Source organism: Schistocerca americana, chromosome 1 (assembly GCF_021461395.2).
Source record: "Schistocerca americana isolate TAMUIC-IGC-003095 chromosome 1, iqSchAmer2.1, whole genome shotgun sequence".
Lineage (NCBI taxonomy): Eukaryota > Metazoa > Arthropoda > Insecta > Orthoptera > Acrididae > Schistocerca > Schistocerca americana.
The window spans coordinates 1152036772-1152050506 of record NC_060119.1 but is presented as its reverse complement, the minus strand read 5'-3'; the positions used below and the strand labels follow the sequence as shown (position 1 = coordinate 1152050506).

Below are 13735 nucleotides of genomic sequence, written 5' to 3'. Positions count from 1 at the left end.
TGTTCAGAAATGTAAAATTGTACACTTCAGAAAGTGATACAATATCAGTGAGACAAAGTCAGTCAGTCAACTAATACAAATGCCTAGGTGTAACACTTTGAAGGGCATGAGTGGAATGATCACATAGGCTCAGCCATAAGACTGATTTATTGGTAGAATACTGGGGAAATGCAGTCAATCTACAAAGAAGATTGCTTACAAATCACTCGCAATGCACATTTACATATCTACACCTACATCTATACCTATACTCGAAGCCACTATTAAGTGCAGGGCAGAGAGTATGTCACATTGCAGCAGTTCGTAGGGTTTCTTCCCTCTCCATTTACGTATGAGTGCAGGAAGAATGATTGTTTAAATGCCTCTGTGAACGCTATAATTAATCTGATCTTGTCCTCATGATCCCTATGCGAGTGATACATAGCAAGTTGTAGTATATACCTAGAGTCATCATTTGAAGCTGATTCTCGAAACTTTATAAGTAGGGATAGTTTATGTCTGTGTATACGTTCAAGAGTCTTCTAGTTCAGTTCCTCCAGTATGTCTGTGACACTCTTCTATTAGATCAAACGAACTTGTGACCATTTGTGCTGTCACTCTCTGTATGTGATTGATATCCCCGTTAGTCCTATTTGGTATGGCTCCCACATCACACACTAGCAGTAGTCTAGAGAGGGCATACGAATGATTTTTAAGCAATCTCCTTTGTAAACTGATTGAATTTCCCCAGTATTCTATCAATGAAGCTAAGTCTACTGCCTGCTTGACAAAGACTGACAGCCTAAGTGATCATTCCATTTCATACCCGTACAAGTGTTACAACCGGGTATTTGTATGAGTTAGCCGATTCCAACAGTGACTCGATATTATAAGACACTAAGATTTTTTGTTCTGTGAAAATTTTACATTTCTGAATAGTTAAAGCAAGTTGCCATCTTTCTACCACTTTGGTACCTTATCACGATTTGACTGAATATTTCTGCAGCTTTTCTCCGACAGTACTTCATTACAGATAACTGCATCACCTGCAAAAAGGCTGAGGTTCCTATTAACACTGTCCTCAAGGTCATTGATATACAAAATGAACAGCAAGAGTTCCAACACACCCGAAGTTACTTCTACAGCTGACGATGACTCTCCATCCAAGACAACCTGCTGTAATCTCCCTACCAAAAATTCCATAATACAGTCACAAATTTCACTTGACACGCCATACAATTGTACTTTTGACAAGAAGCAGAGAGATGGTACAGAGTCAAACGTTTTCCAGAAATCAAGAAATTTGGTATCAATCTGACTGCCTTGATCGAAAGCCTCCATTATGCCACTGAGAAAACTGTGTGTTGGGTTTCACATGATCAATGACATCCTAGAATATTGCTCAAGAGTGTGGGACCCATACCAACCGGGACAAAAGAGAGACATTGAAAATATAAAAAGAAGAGCACCATGAGTGGTCATTGGTTAGTTGCTCATGGAAGAACGTCATGGAAATTCTAAAAAACCTGAATTGGCAGATGCCTGTAGATAGACAAAAACTATCTGAAGAAAGCTATTTATAAGCTTTCAGAAAACAGTGTTTAGTGATGACATGCATTACATCCTCATGTAATTCAGCTCCATAGATATTGCGAAGATAAGAGCAGACTAACTACAGTACACACAGAGGTAATTAAGCAGTCATTCTTCTTACATTTCATATGCAACTGAAATAACAGGAAGTGATCTTAGTACATCGTACACTGCAAAGTATCATCAGTCATTACAAACTTCCTGGCAGATTAAAACTGTGCACCAAACTGGCATTTGAAACTTGGACCTTTGCTTTTCATGGGCAAGTGCTCTAGCAAATGCACTATCCAAGCACAACTCATGACCCTCCTTCATAGGCCCCAAGTATGAACCCCTGCTTGGCACAGTTTTAATCTGCCAAGAAGCTTCAAATTAGCACACATTCCACACTTGTTTTTCAATTACTGAGAGTTGTCACCTGGGCAGATGTAGACGGGGAGGGGTAGGAAAGGCTCCACAAGTTGAGAAAGGGGTAGAAAAATAGTTTGAGGTAAATTTTTCAACAGGTAACTCAGCAGCTACACAACAACAGGAAAGGAGTTCAGAGGGTAGAGCATATATGAGATAAAATGGGGAGGAGGAGAAGAGGAAAGGGGAGAGATGGAGGGAAGGAGAGATGGAGGGAAGGTGAGATGGAGGGAAGGAGAGATGGAGGGAAGGTGAGATGGAGGGAAGGAGAGATGGAGGGGGGGGAGATGGAGGGGGGAGATGGAGGGGGGAGATGGAGAGATGGAGGGGGGAGAGAGATGGAGGGGGGAGAGAGATGGAGGGGGGAGAGAGATGGAGGGGGGAGAGAGATGGAGGGGGGAGAGAGATGGAGGGGGGAGAGAGATGGAGGGGGGGAGAGAGATGGAGGGGGGGAGAGAGATGGAGGGGGGAGAGAGAGATGGAGGGGGGAGAGAGAGATGGAGGGGGGGAGAGAGATGGAGGGGGGGAGAGAGATGGAAAGGGGGGAGAGATGGAAGGGGGGGAGAGATGGAAGGGGGGAGAGATGGAAGGGGGGAGAGATGGAAGGGGGGAGAGATGGAAGGGGGGGAGAGATGGAGGGGGGGAGAGAGATGGAGGGGGGAGAGAGAGATGGAGGGGGGGAGAGAGATGGAGGGGGGGAGAGAGATGGAGGGGGGGAGAGAGATGGAGGGGGGGAGAGAGATGGAGGGGGGGAGAGAGATGGAGGGGGGGAGAGAGATGGAAAGGGGGGAGAGATGGAAGGGGGGAGAGATGGAAGGGGGGAGAGATGGAAGGGGGGGGAGAGATGGAAGGGGGGGAGAGATGGAAGGGGGGGAGAGATGGAAGGGGGGGAGAGATGGAAGGGGGGGAGAGATGGAAGGGGGGGAGAGATGGAAGGGGGGGAGAGATGGAAGGGGGGGAGAGATGGAAGGGGGGGAGAGATGGAAGGGGGGGAGAGATGGAAGGGGGGGAGAGATGGAAGGGGGGGAGAGATGGAAGGGGGGAGAGATGGAGGGAAGGAGGGGGGGTGGTGGTGGTGGTTAGTGTTTAACGTCCCGTCGACAACTAGGTCATTAGAGACGGAGCGCAAGCTCGGGTTAGGGAAGGATTGGGAAGGAAATCGGCCGTGCCCTTTCAAAGGAACCATCCCGGCATTTGCCTGAAACGATTTACGGAAATCATGGAAAACCTAAATCAGGATGCCTGGAGACGGGATTGAACCATCGTCCTCCCGAATGCGAGTCCAGTGTGCTAACCACTGCGCCACCTCACTCGGATCGAAGGAGGGGGGGAGAGATGGAGGGAAGGAGGGGGGACAGATGGAGGGAAGGAGAGGGGGAGAGATGGAGGGAAGGAGGGGGGAGAGATGGAGGGAAGGAGGGGGGAGAGATGGAGGGAAGGAGGGGGGAGAGATGGGGGGAAGGAGGGGGGAGAGATGGGGGGAAGGAGGGGGGAGAGATGGGGGGAAGGAGGGGGGAGAGATGGGGGGAAGGAGGGGGGAGAGATGGGGGGAAGGAGGGGGGAGAGATGGGGGGAAGGAGGGGGGAGAGACGGGGGGAAGGAGGGGGGGAGAGATGGGGGGAAGGAGGGGGGAGAGATGGAGGGAGGGGGGAGGGGGAAGATGGAGGGAGGGGGGAGGGGGAGGGAGGGGAGGGGAAGAAAAGTGGTAGGGAAGGCAGCACATGATATGGTTGAGAAAAGAGTGGTCCACACAGAAGAGAGACGGGGAAAGGCCAAGTGAGGTATTATAAAGCAGGTTAGAAGATGTTTAGGCCATGAGGAATGCGGCAGTGCAGGATACGCTGGACCCAGAATTTCCAACTGAATAATTCAGAGAAACTAGTATTGGAAAGGTGTATCCAAACAGCCTATGTAGAGAAACAGTTGTTGAAATCATTTTGTGTTGTCGTGCACAGCATGTTGAGCAACTGGATGGTCAAGTTTGTGATTGGCAGTGGCCATTCATGTGAATAGACAGTTGGCTACTTGTCATGCTCACACAAAGCTGCAGTAATTGCTGTATAGCTGATATATAACCTGTCTGCTTTCACACGTGTCCTAGCCCTTTATAGTGTAGGAAATGCAAGTGAGTGGACTGTGGTAGGAGGTGGTGGAGGGGGGGTGTATGGGACAGGCCTTGCACCTGAGTATCAGAAGGGAATTACCCATAAGATGCAGGAATGGAAGCAGGTTTGCAAAAGGGATGGACAAGAACGTTCCGTATGTTGGGCAGGCAGTGGATCACTATTTTGGATGATGTCTGACATTGGGTACAATATCCATCTCAGGGCATGACAGCTGAGTAATTTTGTGCCAAACCTGTCAAAAACAAGGTTTTTTTTTAACATTCATTTTATCTACCAGCCTTCTTGCAAGGCTTCTCCCTGATTTTCAAATCGAAATTTAAAATTAGTTTCCTGAAACGAATATGAGAATAAAATGAAGTTATATTTTACATGATCACATTCTTATTTTTTAGTTACTGGCATTTTATTAGCATTTGTTTTAATTTTAGGTAAGCAAAGACAAAAAGTTGCATTTTCTTCAATCTGAAAAGTTTTGAAAACCTAGCTTCCATTCACTTAACTTGCATTCAATAACCAATGGTAGAGAGGACGAAAAACACACACACGCACCTTCGTACGTCAGGTCAGATGATTCTTTAAATGCATGATTCAATACTGAAGATGGAGTATTTGAAGCAGAGTGACAAATGTCCAGCACATTGATACTGATCATTACAGCACTAGTACGTGCACACACATGCCTGACCAGACTGGTTTTACCACAACCTGGAGGGCCAGCCAAAAGCACCTACAACAAAATTTTCTATGAAACAATTTCAGAAACATCTATTCAAACATTGCACTACTGTTATAATAAATAAGTTAAATCAGTAATCCACATCATATTATAGCTTTCTGGGTGTTTACTGTATCATACACAAAAAACAAATACAGCAGACAGAATGTAAAATGCTCACAGGTTTGGTATTTACCACAAATTACTTATAATAAAATAGGATCCCATATTGAGTCTGCTCTCCTACAGGCTTTATTTCAACATGCACACAATTAACAGGAACAGCTGCAGTAATTAACTTCAGCTTACATTTTCAACATGTTACCTGATTTAGAACATCCTAGTGATGAAACATACATTTTCAGGCTCATGTTAAGATGTTTCTTTGTAGATATACCTAAGACCTGTTTAACTGGACTTTTCCTCATCATGAACAATATTTAACTAGTACTGTTTCTGCAATGAAAACTCAAGGGGCATATTAACATTTATACAAGGAGAATTTGATTTTCCTGAATCACTCCAAGTAAAATAGACTCTCCTAATTACTATTCTCTAATAGTTGTTTACAATCAACAACTTACAGACAGCAAAATTAGACACTATTCATTCAATGCATAGGCCTATTCACTATAGGTATGTTCCAGTGATTGTGCAAACATTACATGATCCCCTACAATAAAATACAGAAATTCAGTTTTTAATAATTTTCCTTGAAAGCCGAACTCTTTCAACGACTTTTTTTCGTTGTCTACCTGGATTTATCATGGAGGGTATTAGTTGGTTTGTTCTCCGGTGTTGGCAAGAAAACATTACCAAACTGGGCCGCTGTCAAATGCATACAGTCCAAACGCAAAACTTAATGTCCCGTGAGGATAAAGTTCAAACGAATAAACGAACTTGTCTTTTATACTTACTTGCTCATGGTGCCTTAGCGTGAGTCGTGGTTTTTCTCTAGCTTGTTTACTCTGCTCTATGATATCTATCAGTTTTGCGCAAGCTTCATCTAACCCACCGATTGCTGGAGCTGTATGTTTATCCTGTAACTGTTCAAATCTGACCTTACTAAGAAAACTACTAATAGAAATCTTCGTTGCCGAATTGATTCTCCCGCATGAGTTTTTATTGGATGGATAAATATCCCTTACAAACACGCAATGTATTCCACTTTTCTGGATTTGTTTTAAGTTGCGAAAAGATATTAAGCAACAATCTGTAAACACATACAAGCGTAGCATGGCTCTGAGCTGAGAAATTAACACATTTCTGTTTTTCTTCCATAGCTTCAGCTGCGTAACACTGTCAAAAATGACAGTAACGTTCAGTGATTTGAAAGCAACTGGGCTGTCCACAAACTCCAATTGCTCCATCTCTATCACACTGTTCTCCACTACGGAAGCAATAGGCGGAATCACGCAGTCAGGTGATTCTTGAAAATCTCCACATTTTACGACGCTGGTATCCACTTGGGCGAAAGAGCGATGGAGATTATGCCTAGGATATATTTTACAAACGGTTTTCCAATTATTCGACACTTTAATAAAGGCGTGTTGTCCAACTTGCCACTTCCCTTGTAATAATTCTGCAGGGACATACGCTTTCTGAATGTTAAACACACTCTTCTCCACTGTCAGTAAGTTCATCATTCTCTATAGCATTTGAAATCACAGTAGCGGGCAAATCGCACACGACGCACGTGCTATACTATTTGTTTATATTGAAGTGCACTGCGCACGTATCACTTGCGTGGCTAAAAGCCGGGCTTCCACGTGCATAACGCCACCGCCACTCGCGCAAGTCAACTTATGGAAACACCCTACTTTCACAACGCCAGTTAAAACACAGCTGCTAAAAAGTCGGGTTTCCACAGGATTGAATTAGTACCAGTATCCTTACACGCAAGTTAGTGGCTCCACAAGCGGAAGATGTAAATGCTTCTTCGCAACTTAGAAGAGGGCGACAAGTGAAGTTATTCGATCGGAGCTGCACAGCTTTTATCCAAAAACCTTGTAGTCACGTTGATAAAGAGAATACGGATCCACAAATGTTGGGTACAGAAATGGGTAGCTCGTAGGAATCGTTTAGGGCCAACCAGTACACTAATAAATGAGTCACTTGTCAAGGCCAAGTCTCCTTCGAAGTAAACACAAATTTGAATTCCTTTTGAGCTACCTTTATGACTCTATAAAAAAGTCTAATACACAGATGCGAGATTCAGAGGCAGCTCGCATTAAATTACAAGTAACATAGCGCTATCTGATAACTTTAGACGCATTATCGTCAATGTAAAACGCGTATCGTGTTATGACGAGCTCTATTTCTAAATTTTTATATGTGTACTGGTTGATATCTACAATACACAGAAGGTAGACCGGATGATTTTCTTTCGTGGAGGACCACACTCATCATTTATTCTACATTATCATGGTGTCGTCTTTATGGTCATTCTCGAGTGCAACAATAAATCTTAAAATTGTCCATTCTATGTAACTGACTGGAAAATGACGCAAATTTCTTTTACAAAAATACATCGGAAAGTAAGTGTTTTCCATCAACAATTTTGCTTGGTTTTCATCTTTAGAGTTAGTCTAAGTTCTGACAGGACACAGGTGTTGCAAACATTAACGCTTCTTGTACCGGCATGTTAATTAATTTAGTAACCAAACTTTATAATATTGTGCAGGACAATCATTACTTAGTGATCGCCCCAATACGAACATTGTTGAATTTACATATGATTTTAATTAGGGTCAAGGGTAGCTGTATGTCTCTAATTGCACAAATATTTTTTTTAAATTCCACTTCATTGTTATATTTACTCCCAAGAGCTAAAGATAATAATTATTATGATGATACTGAAATATACGCTGAAATAATTACTGTTCTGCAGTAATAGGAACCTCAGCCACTATATACTCTCAGTTAATATACTTTTCGAGTCAGTTTCGCCACTTCAAACCACGCTGTATAACGTCATACAAATAAGTGATTATAAGGAATTACTGAAACCCAGAATGAGATCACTATTGTACTATTTATTTAGTCGGTTTACAAAGTATTTATTCACTTAGTTGAACAATAAGCGCATTATTTTGGCAAGACGCTAAAGTTAGGATCACACATACAACTCAGGTGACGCCACGGATAATGGCATACTGCAGTGACACGGTAGTTGCATGTGTAAACACCTAGTTTTCACTGGCGTCATTCAAGTGACGCAACCTCTGTGATACCACAAAGAGTTCAACTCAGTTGTACTCTGTGCCACCGCTAGCTTTCTCCTTCACTGAATACCATTGTTGTTGTTGTGGTCTTCAGTCCAAACACGGGTTTGATGCAGCTCTCCATTGTACTCTATACTGTGCAAGCATTTCATCTCTGAGTCACTACTAATCTACATCCTTCTAAATCTGCTTACTGTATTCATCTCTTGGTCTCCCTCTACGAATTTACTCCCAACACTTCTCTCCAATAACAAATTCGTAGTCCCTTGATATTTCTGAATGTGACCTACCAATGGATCCCTTCTTCTAGTCAAGTTGTGCCACAGATTTCTCTTCTCCCCAATTCTATCCAGTACCTCCACATTAGTTACGTGATATACCCACCTGATCTTCGGGCATTCTTGTGTAGCATTTCAAAAGGTTCTATTCGTTTCTTGTCTAAACTTCTTCGTCCATGTTGCACTTCCATACATAGCTGCACTCCACCCAAATACTTTAAGAAACGACTCCATTGATATTAAAATCTATGCTCCATGTTAACAAATTTAACTTCTTCAGAAATACTTTTCTTGCCATCGCCAGTCTACATTTTATATCCCCTCTACTTCGACCATCATCAGTTATTTTTCTGCCCCAATAGCAAAATTAATCTACTACTTAAAGTATCTCATTTCGTAATCTAATTCCCTCGGCATCACCTGATTTTATGCAACTAGATTCCATTATCATGGTTTTGCTTTCCATGATGTTCATCTTATATCCTCCTTCCAAGACACTGTCCATTCTGTTCAACTGCTCCTCCAAGTCCTTTGCGTTCTCTGACAGAATTACAATGTCACTGGCATACCTCGAAGTTTTTATTTCTTGTACCTGGATTTTAATTCCTACTCTAAACTTTTCTTTTTTTTCTTTTTCTTTACTGCTTGTTCAGTGTACGGATTGCATAACATCAGGGACAGGGTACAAAGCAGTCTCCCTCCCTTCTCAACCACTGCTTCTCTTTCATGCCTCTCAACTCTTATATCTGCCCTCTGTTTTCTGTACAAGTTGTAGATAGCCTTCTGCTCGCTGTATTTTACTCCTGCTTCCTTCAAAATTTCTGAGTATTCCAGTCAATATTGTGAAAAGCCTTCTCAAAGTCTACAGATGTTATAAACGCAAGTTTACCTTTCCTTAACTTATTTTCTAAGAAAAGTGCTGCGCAAGTGTTAGTCTTAGTCATAGGAAATGGGAATTTTGTTAAAATTCAGTAAAGGTGCGGTTGGGCGATAAAGTCTGGGGCTGTTGGCAGTGTATAGTAATAGTCGGCAGCCAGTAGGCCAGACCGGCTAAACATAGTGAGGAGCTGCGATGGTGTTATTGCATGCTCTATGAGTTATGAGTGGTGCAACAACGAGGCAGCAAACCTCAGTGTTGCTTGAAGTTATTGCGATGTATGAGGCGAGGCAGTAGGCCAGAGCCTGGAGGACGATGTGTAAATGGCTGACATATGGGAATTTACCCCTGCCATAGTTTCTGTCTCTCTCTGACACTACATCAGAAGCGAGGGGAAAAGCAGTATAAATAGACGGGTAATTTTAGCTAGAGACTAGGGTGTGCCAGGTCAGTTGAGAGTCGAGATGCACCTGTGCTGGTCTATCCTTATAGGGGCCAGTCTGGCAGTGATGCTGTAAATATTCTGTGTACTTGTTTTTTTAGGCTGTATTCCACCTCTGGGGATGCAACACCGGGATGGGACAGAACGGCAGCCAGGTACTTGGAGACTGCATGGTGTGCCTGAAGGAGGGCAGTGACAGCGGTCTGCAGCGGGTCCTGGATGGGCCATGTTCGCTTCCCATCCGGGGTCCGGGCGAGGTGTAAGCCGTGAGAGGCGCGGCAGTGCTGAAGCTGGGCCAAAGACGGCGGCGGGTGTTGCCAACCAGCAAGCACCACTGGTGGCAAGTTGCGGCACTGCATCCAGGGGGGCACAGGTTCGAGTTCGGTCCTGTCCTGGGAGCAGCGGCAGCCCAAGGGCCACAGGTGACCAGTATATCAACCTTTGTCCCATGGTCGGACACAGCTGGCCAAACGGGGCGGAGGGTGGTGGGGACCGGGGACTGTAACAGTCTCCGGAATCGTGGTAGTAGAGTGGCACCTGTCGCTACATGTCAGCGAGCGGCGACCAGGCGAGCACGGCTGACTTCTATCTTTGGGCAGTCTTCATGACTGCAGCAGCAGAGTCGTCAGTCCAGGAGTGCTGAGACAGCTGGACTCGCAGAACAGCGCGCGGGTGGCGCGCTGATATTATGCCTCTGTAAACTAGTTGAATAAAGAAACGCTTCTGAATACTGCTTTATCACTCTGCTCTGCCCCTTGACGCTACTGAACTTCCTCGGCCTCCTGACAAAAGCAACACAATGGGTCTCAGCTTCAGCTCGGCCATCTAGAGTCCTGGGTTCGACCATCGACCACCGCAACAAAAGTCATAGGGTCAGTATTGCCTCACATGTTCCTACATTTCCCTTGAATCGAAACTGATCTTTCCCAAGGTTAGTTCCTATCCGTTTTATCATTCTTCTGTAAAGATATTGTGTTAGTATTTTGCAGCATGACTTATTAAACTGATGGTTCGAAAATATTCACACCTGTCAGCATCTGCTTCCTTTGAAATTGGGATTATTATATTCTTCATGAAGTCTGAGGGTATTTCGCCTGTCTCATACATCTTGCCCACCAGATTGAAGAGTATTGTCATGACTACCTCTCCCTAGGCAATCAGTAGTTATAATGGAATGTTGTTACTCCCTGGGTCTTGTTTGACTTAGATCTTCTAGTTTTCTATAAAATTCTTCTCGCAGCATCATATCTCTTGTGTCATCTTGCCATCTTCTCTTGCATTTCTATAATAATGCCCTCAAGTACATTGATTTATTGATCCATTTCATCTACAGCTGCACAATGTGCAAGAGATATTTGAACTTTTATGTCAATATTAACAATTTTATGTATAATTATATCTTTGTAAATAAAATAACACACATTTATATACCAATTAATTATGAATACTTAAATAAACGTTGTTAAACTATATATGGGGAGATAATATGCAAATTTCTGTATAAGACTACATTGGATTAATATAGGAAAATTTATTTTTGTAGATATTTATTTACTGTGAAAAACCAGTGGTCAACCAATTTAGATTTGCAGTGACCAATCTTCTATATGTGTTTAATGATATCTGGTAATGCGTTGTACAGTTTGATACTATGATGGATAAGACTGTTTTGAAATAACTTTCTGTTGGCACTTTGAGGTGGGATCATCCTTTCTTGAAACAATGGTTTACTTGATTTGTGATTATCTACCCTCTCCATTATTCTTATAATTTCTTTTTGAATTTTGCTTATTCTGATAGCATCTCCAGAATTTCCTCAGAACATAAACCCATACCAGAGGTGAGATTGTATGACTGCATAATATACACATTGAACAGTGTTGCAGCTGGTACAGTTTTTTAATATCTGCAACACAAAACGAGGAGTACTTAATTTTTTGTTCATTTGCTCAATATGTGCTGTCCATTTCAAGTTGTCTTGTAGATGGAGTACTTGAAATTTGGTACAGGCTGTTTTGGTAATTGTCTGTCCATATAGCTCTAGACATAAGATTTTTTGTTTGTGCTGTGTGCATATGCATAGCTACAGTCTTTCTAGTGTTAATTTTTAAGTCATTGTTATCAAGATAACATGTTAGCCTGTCAGTGGCTTCTCTTATGTTTTTTTTATGAGGGTTTCTTCTGAGTTTCCTGTAATTATAAAGCTTGTATCATCAGGAAATTGAAATATTTTAATGCTGTCATTACTTATGTTTAGGTCATTTACATAGAGTAAGAACAGAACAGGACCCATTACTGATCCTTGTGGCACACCATATTTAATAGTCAGTAGCTTGGAATTACATTTCCTAAAGACATTATCTCTTTCATGCTCAATTTCCACATATTGTTCCCTGTTCTTAAGATTAGAGCAGAGCCAGTTATTAGCTGCTACAATGAGGCCAAGATTTTCTATCTTGTAGAGCAATTTATCGTAATTTATGGTGTTGAATGCCTTTGACATATCTAAAAATGTGCCCTGGGTAAATTTTTTCTTTAATGCTAACAGCACCTCAAATAGAAAGGAGTGAATTGCTGATGTGGTTGAAGGATTTGCTCTAAACCCTTATTGAGATTCTGACAGAGTACCATTATCCTCTAAGAAGTCTGTTGGTCTCTTATTGAAGAGCCTTTCCAATATTTCTGAGAAAACAGACATAAGTACCAATGGTCTGTAGTATGAAATATCATCTTTGTTTCCTTTCATGTACAATGGTTCTACTTTCACCATTTTAAACATGAAGGAAAAGTTCCTGTAACAAAAGATAGATTACGTAGGTGAGTTAAGGGCTCAATAATCAGGCCCCCACATTTCTTTATAATTAAATCAGGTATATCATCTACTTCTACAGAGTGTTTCATTTTGAGACTTTTTATTGTAACCTGCACTTCTTCTACATTTGTTGGGTACAGAAACATTGGTTTGCTTGACGCTTTTTTGCCTGTTTCTTTATGCTCTTTTCTATGGGAGGTCTGTTGTTGTAGTTTCTCTGTTACATTAATAAAATAATTATCAAACATATTAGCTACTTCCACCAGGTTATTAATGTTTTCCAAGCTAGATGAATTAATCTTTACACAAAAGCTTATAGCCTGCGCATGATGGTCTTCGGGTCCAGCTTTAATTACTACTGATTTATATTTTGTTTTGGAGTTAATTATCATTTGGCCTATAGTAGTACTAGACTGATTCATTTTATTATTATTATTATTAGTCGTAAAGCTCCCAACATGGAAGACGCTAAGTAAAGATGGTTCACTTCTGGGGCTTCTTATTCTTCTTGTTTGCCCACCAGGTCTTCATTCTTTGCGAGAATTCAGCTTTTCTTTCTTCGCTCCATTTTGTTCCAGTTCTCGGCGCTTTGGTCTCTGGTTTGACCTCCCATTTGTCAACTTTAAGTTTGAAATTGTTTCTTTTGTTCATGTCTTCAGTAGTAATGTTGGCTAATTCCAGATCTTTCTTTACATTTTTGATCCATTCTCCTCCATTAACAAGGGATGCTACGTATCTTACTATTTTTTTTGTAAGTCTGTGATCGGGAAGTCTCATTATGTGGCCATAGAATTTTAGACGCCTCTTCCTCGTGTCTATCTCTATGTTAGAATATTCTTCAATTTTAGAATTTTTCTGTAATCTATACCCCTCTTTGGTCCATCTTGGTCCCAGAATTTTCCTAATGATTTTCCTTTCCTCTTTCTTCAGGTTTTCCATATCTGTTTTCCTTTTAAGTGTCAAGGTTTCGCTGGCATATAGCATTATTGGTTTAATTACCGACTTATAATGTTTAATTTTTGTATTTATAGATAGACATTTTTTATTGTAAATGTTTTGGACCAGCCCTAGACCCCTACGAGCTTTTAATATTCTTTCTTGTTGTGAGTATTTTTCAGAAATTATCTCTCCTAAATATTTAAAGTATGGTACCCTCTTAATTTCTCCATATTTGGTTTGTAACTTAGAAATTTCTAGATTTGTTGTTGTAAACACCGTTTTCTCAAAAGATATTTGTAGGCCAACTTTTCCTGCACACTCTTTTAAGGTTTCTATCTGTTT

The 13735-nt window shown here is 41.8% G+C and overlaps 1 protein-coding gene across 1 annotated transcript in view; it reads right to left on the bottom strand.

Moving 5' to 3' along the window:
- Window positions 1-6640, bottom strand: part of LOC124551446 (spermatogenesis-associated protein 5-like protein 1) — a 76063-nt gene extending 69423 nt beyond the window's left edge. The window contains exons 1-2 of the mRNA XM_047126441.1: window positions 5739-6640; window positions 4656-4833 (exon numbers count right to left, since the gene is read on the bottom strand). Of these exons, the coding sequence (XP_046982397.1) occupies window positions 4656-4833; window positions 5739-6467 (907 nt within the window). The 5' untranslated portion in view covers window positions 6468-6640. The remainder of the gene's footprint in view (window positions 1-4655; window positions 4834-5738) is intronic.
- Between the last annotated feature and the right edge of the window lie 7095 nt (window positions 6641-13735).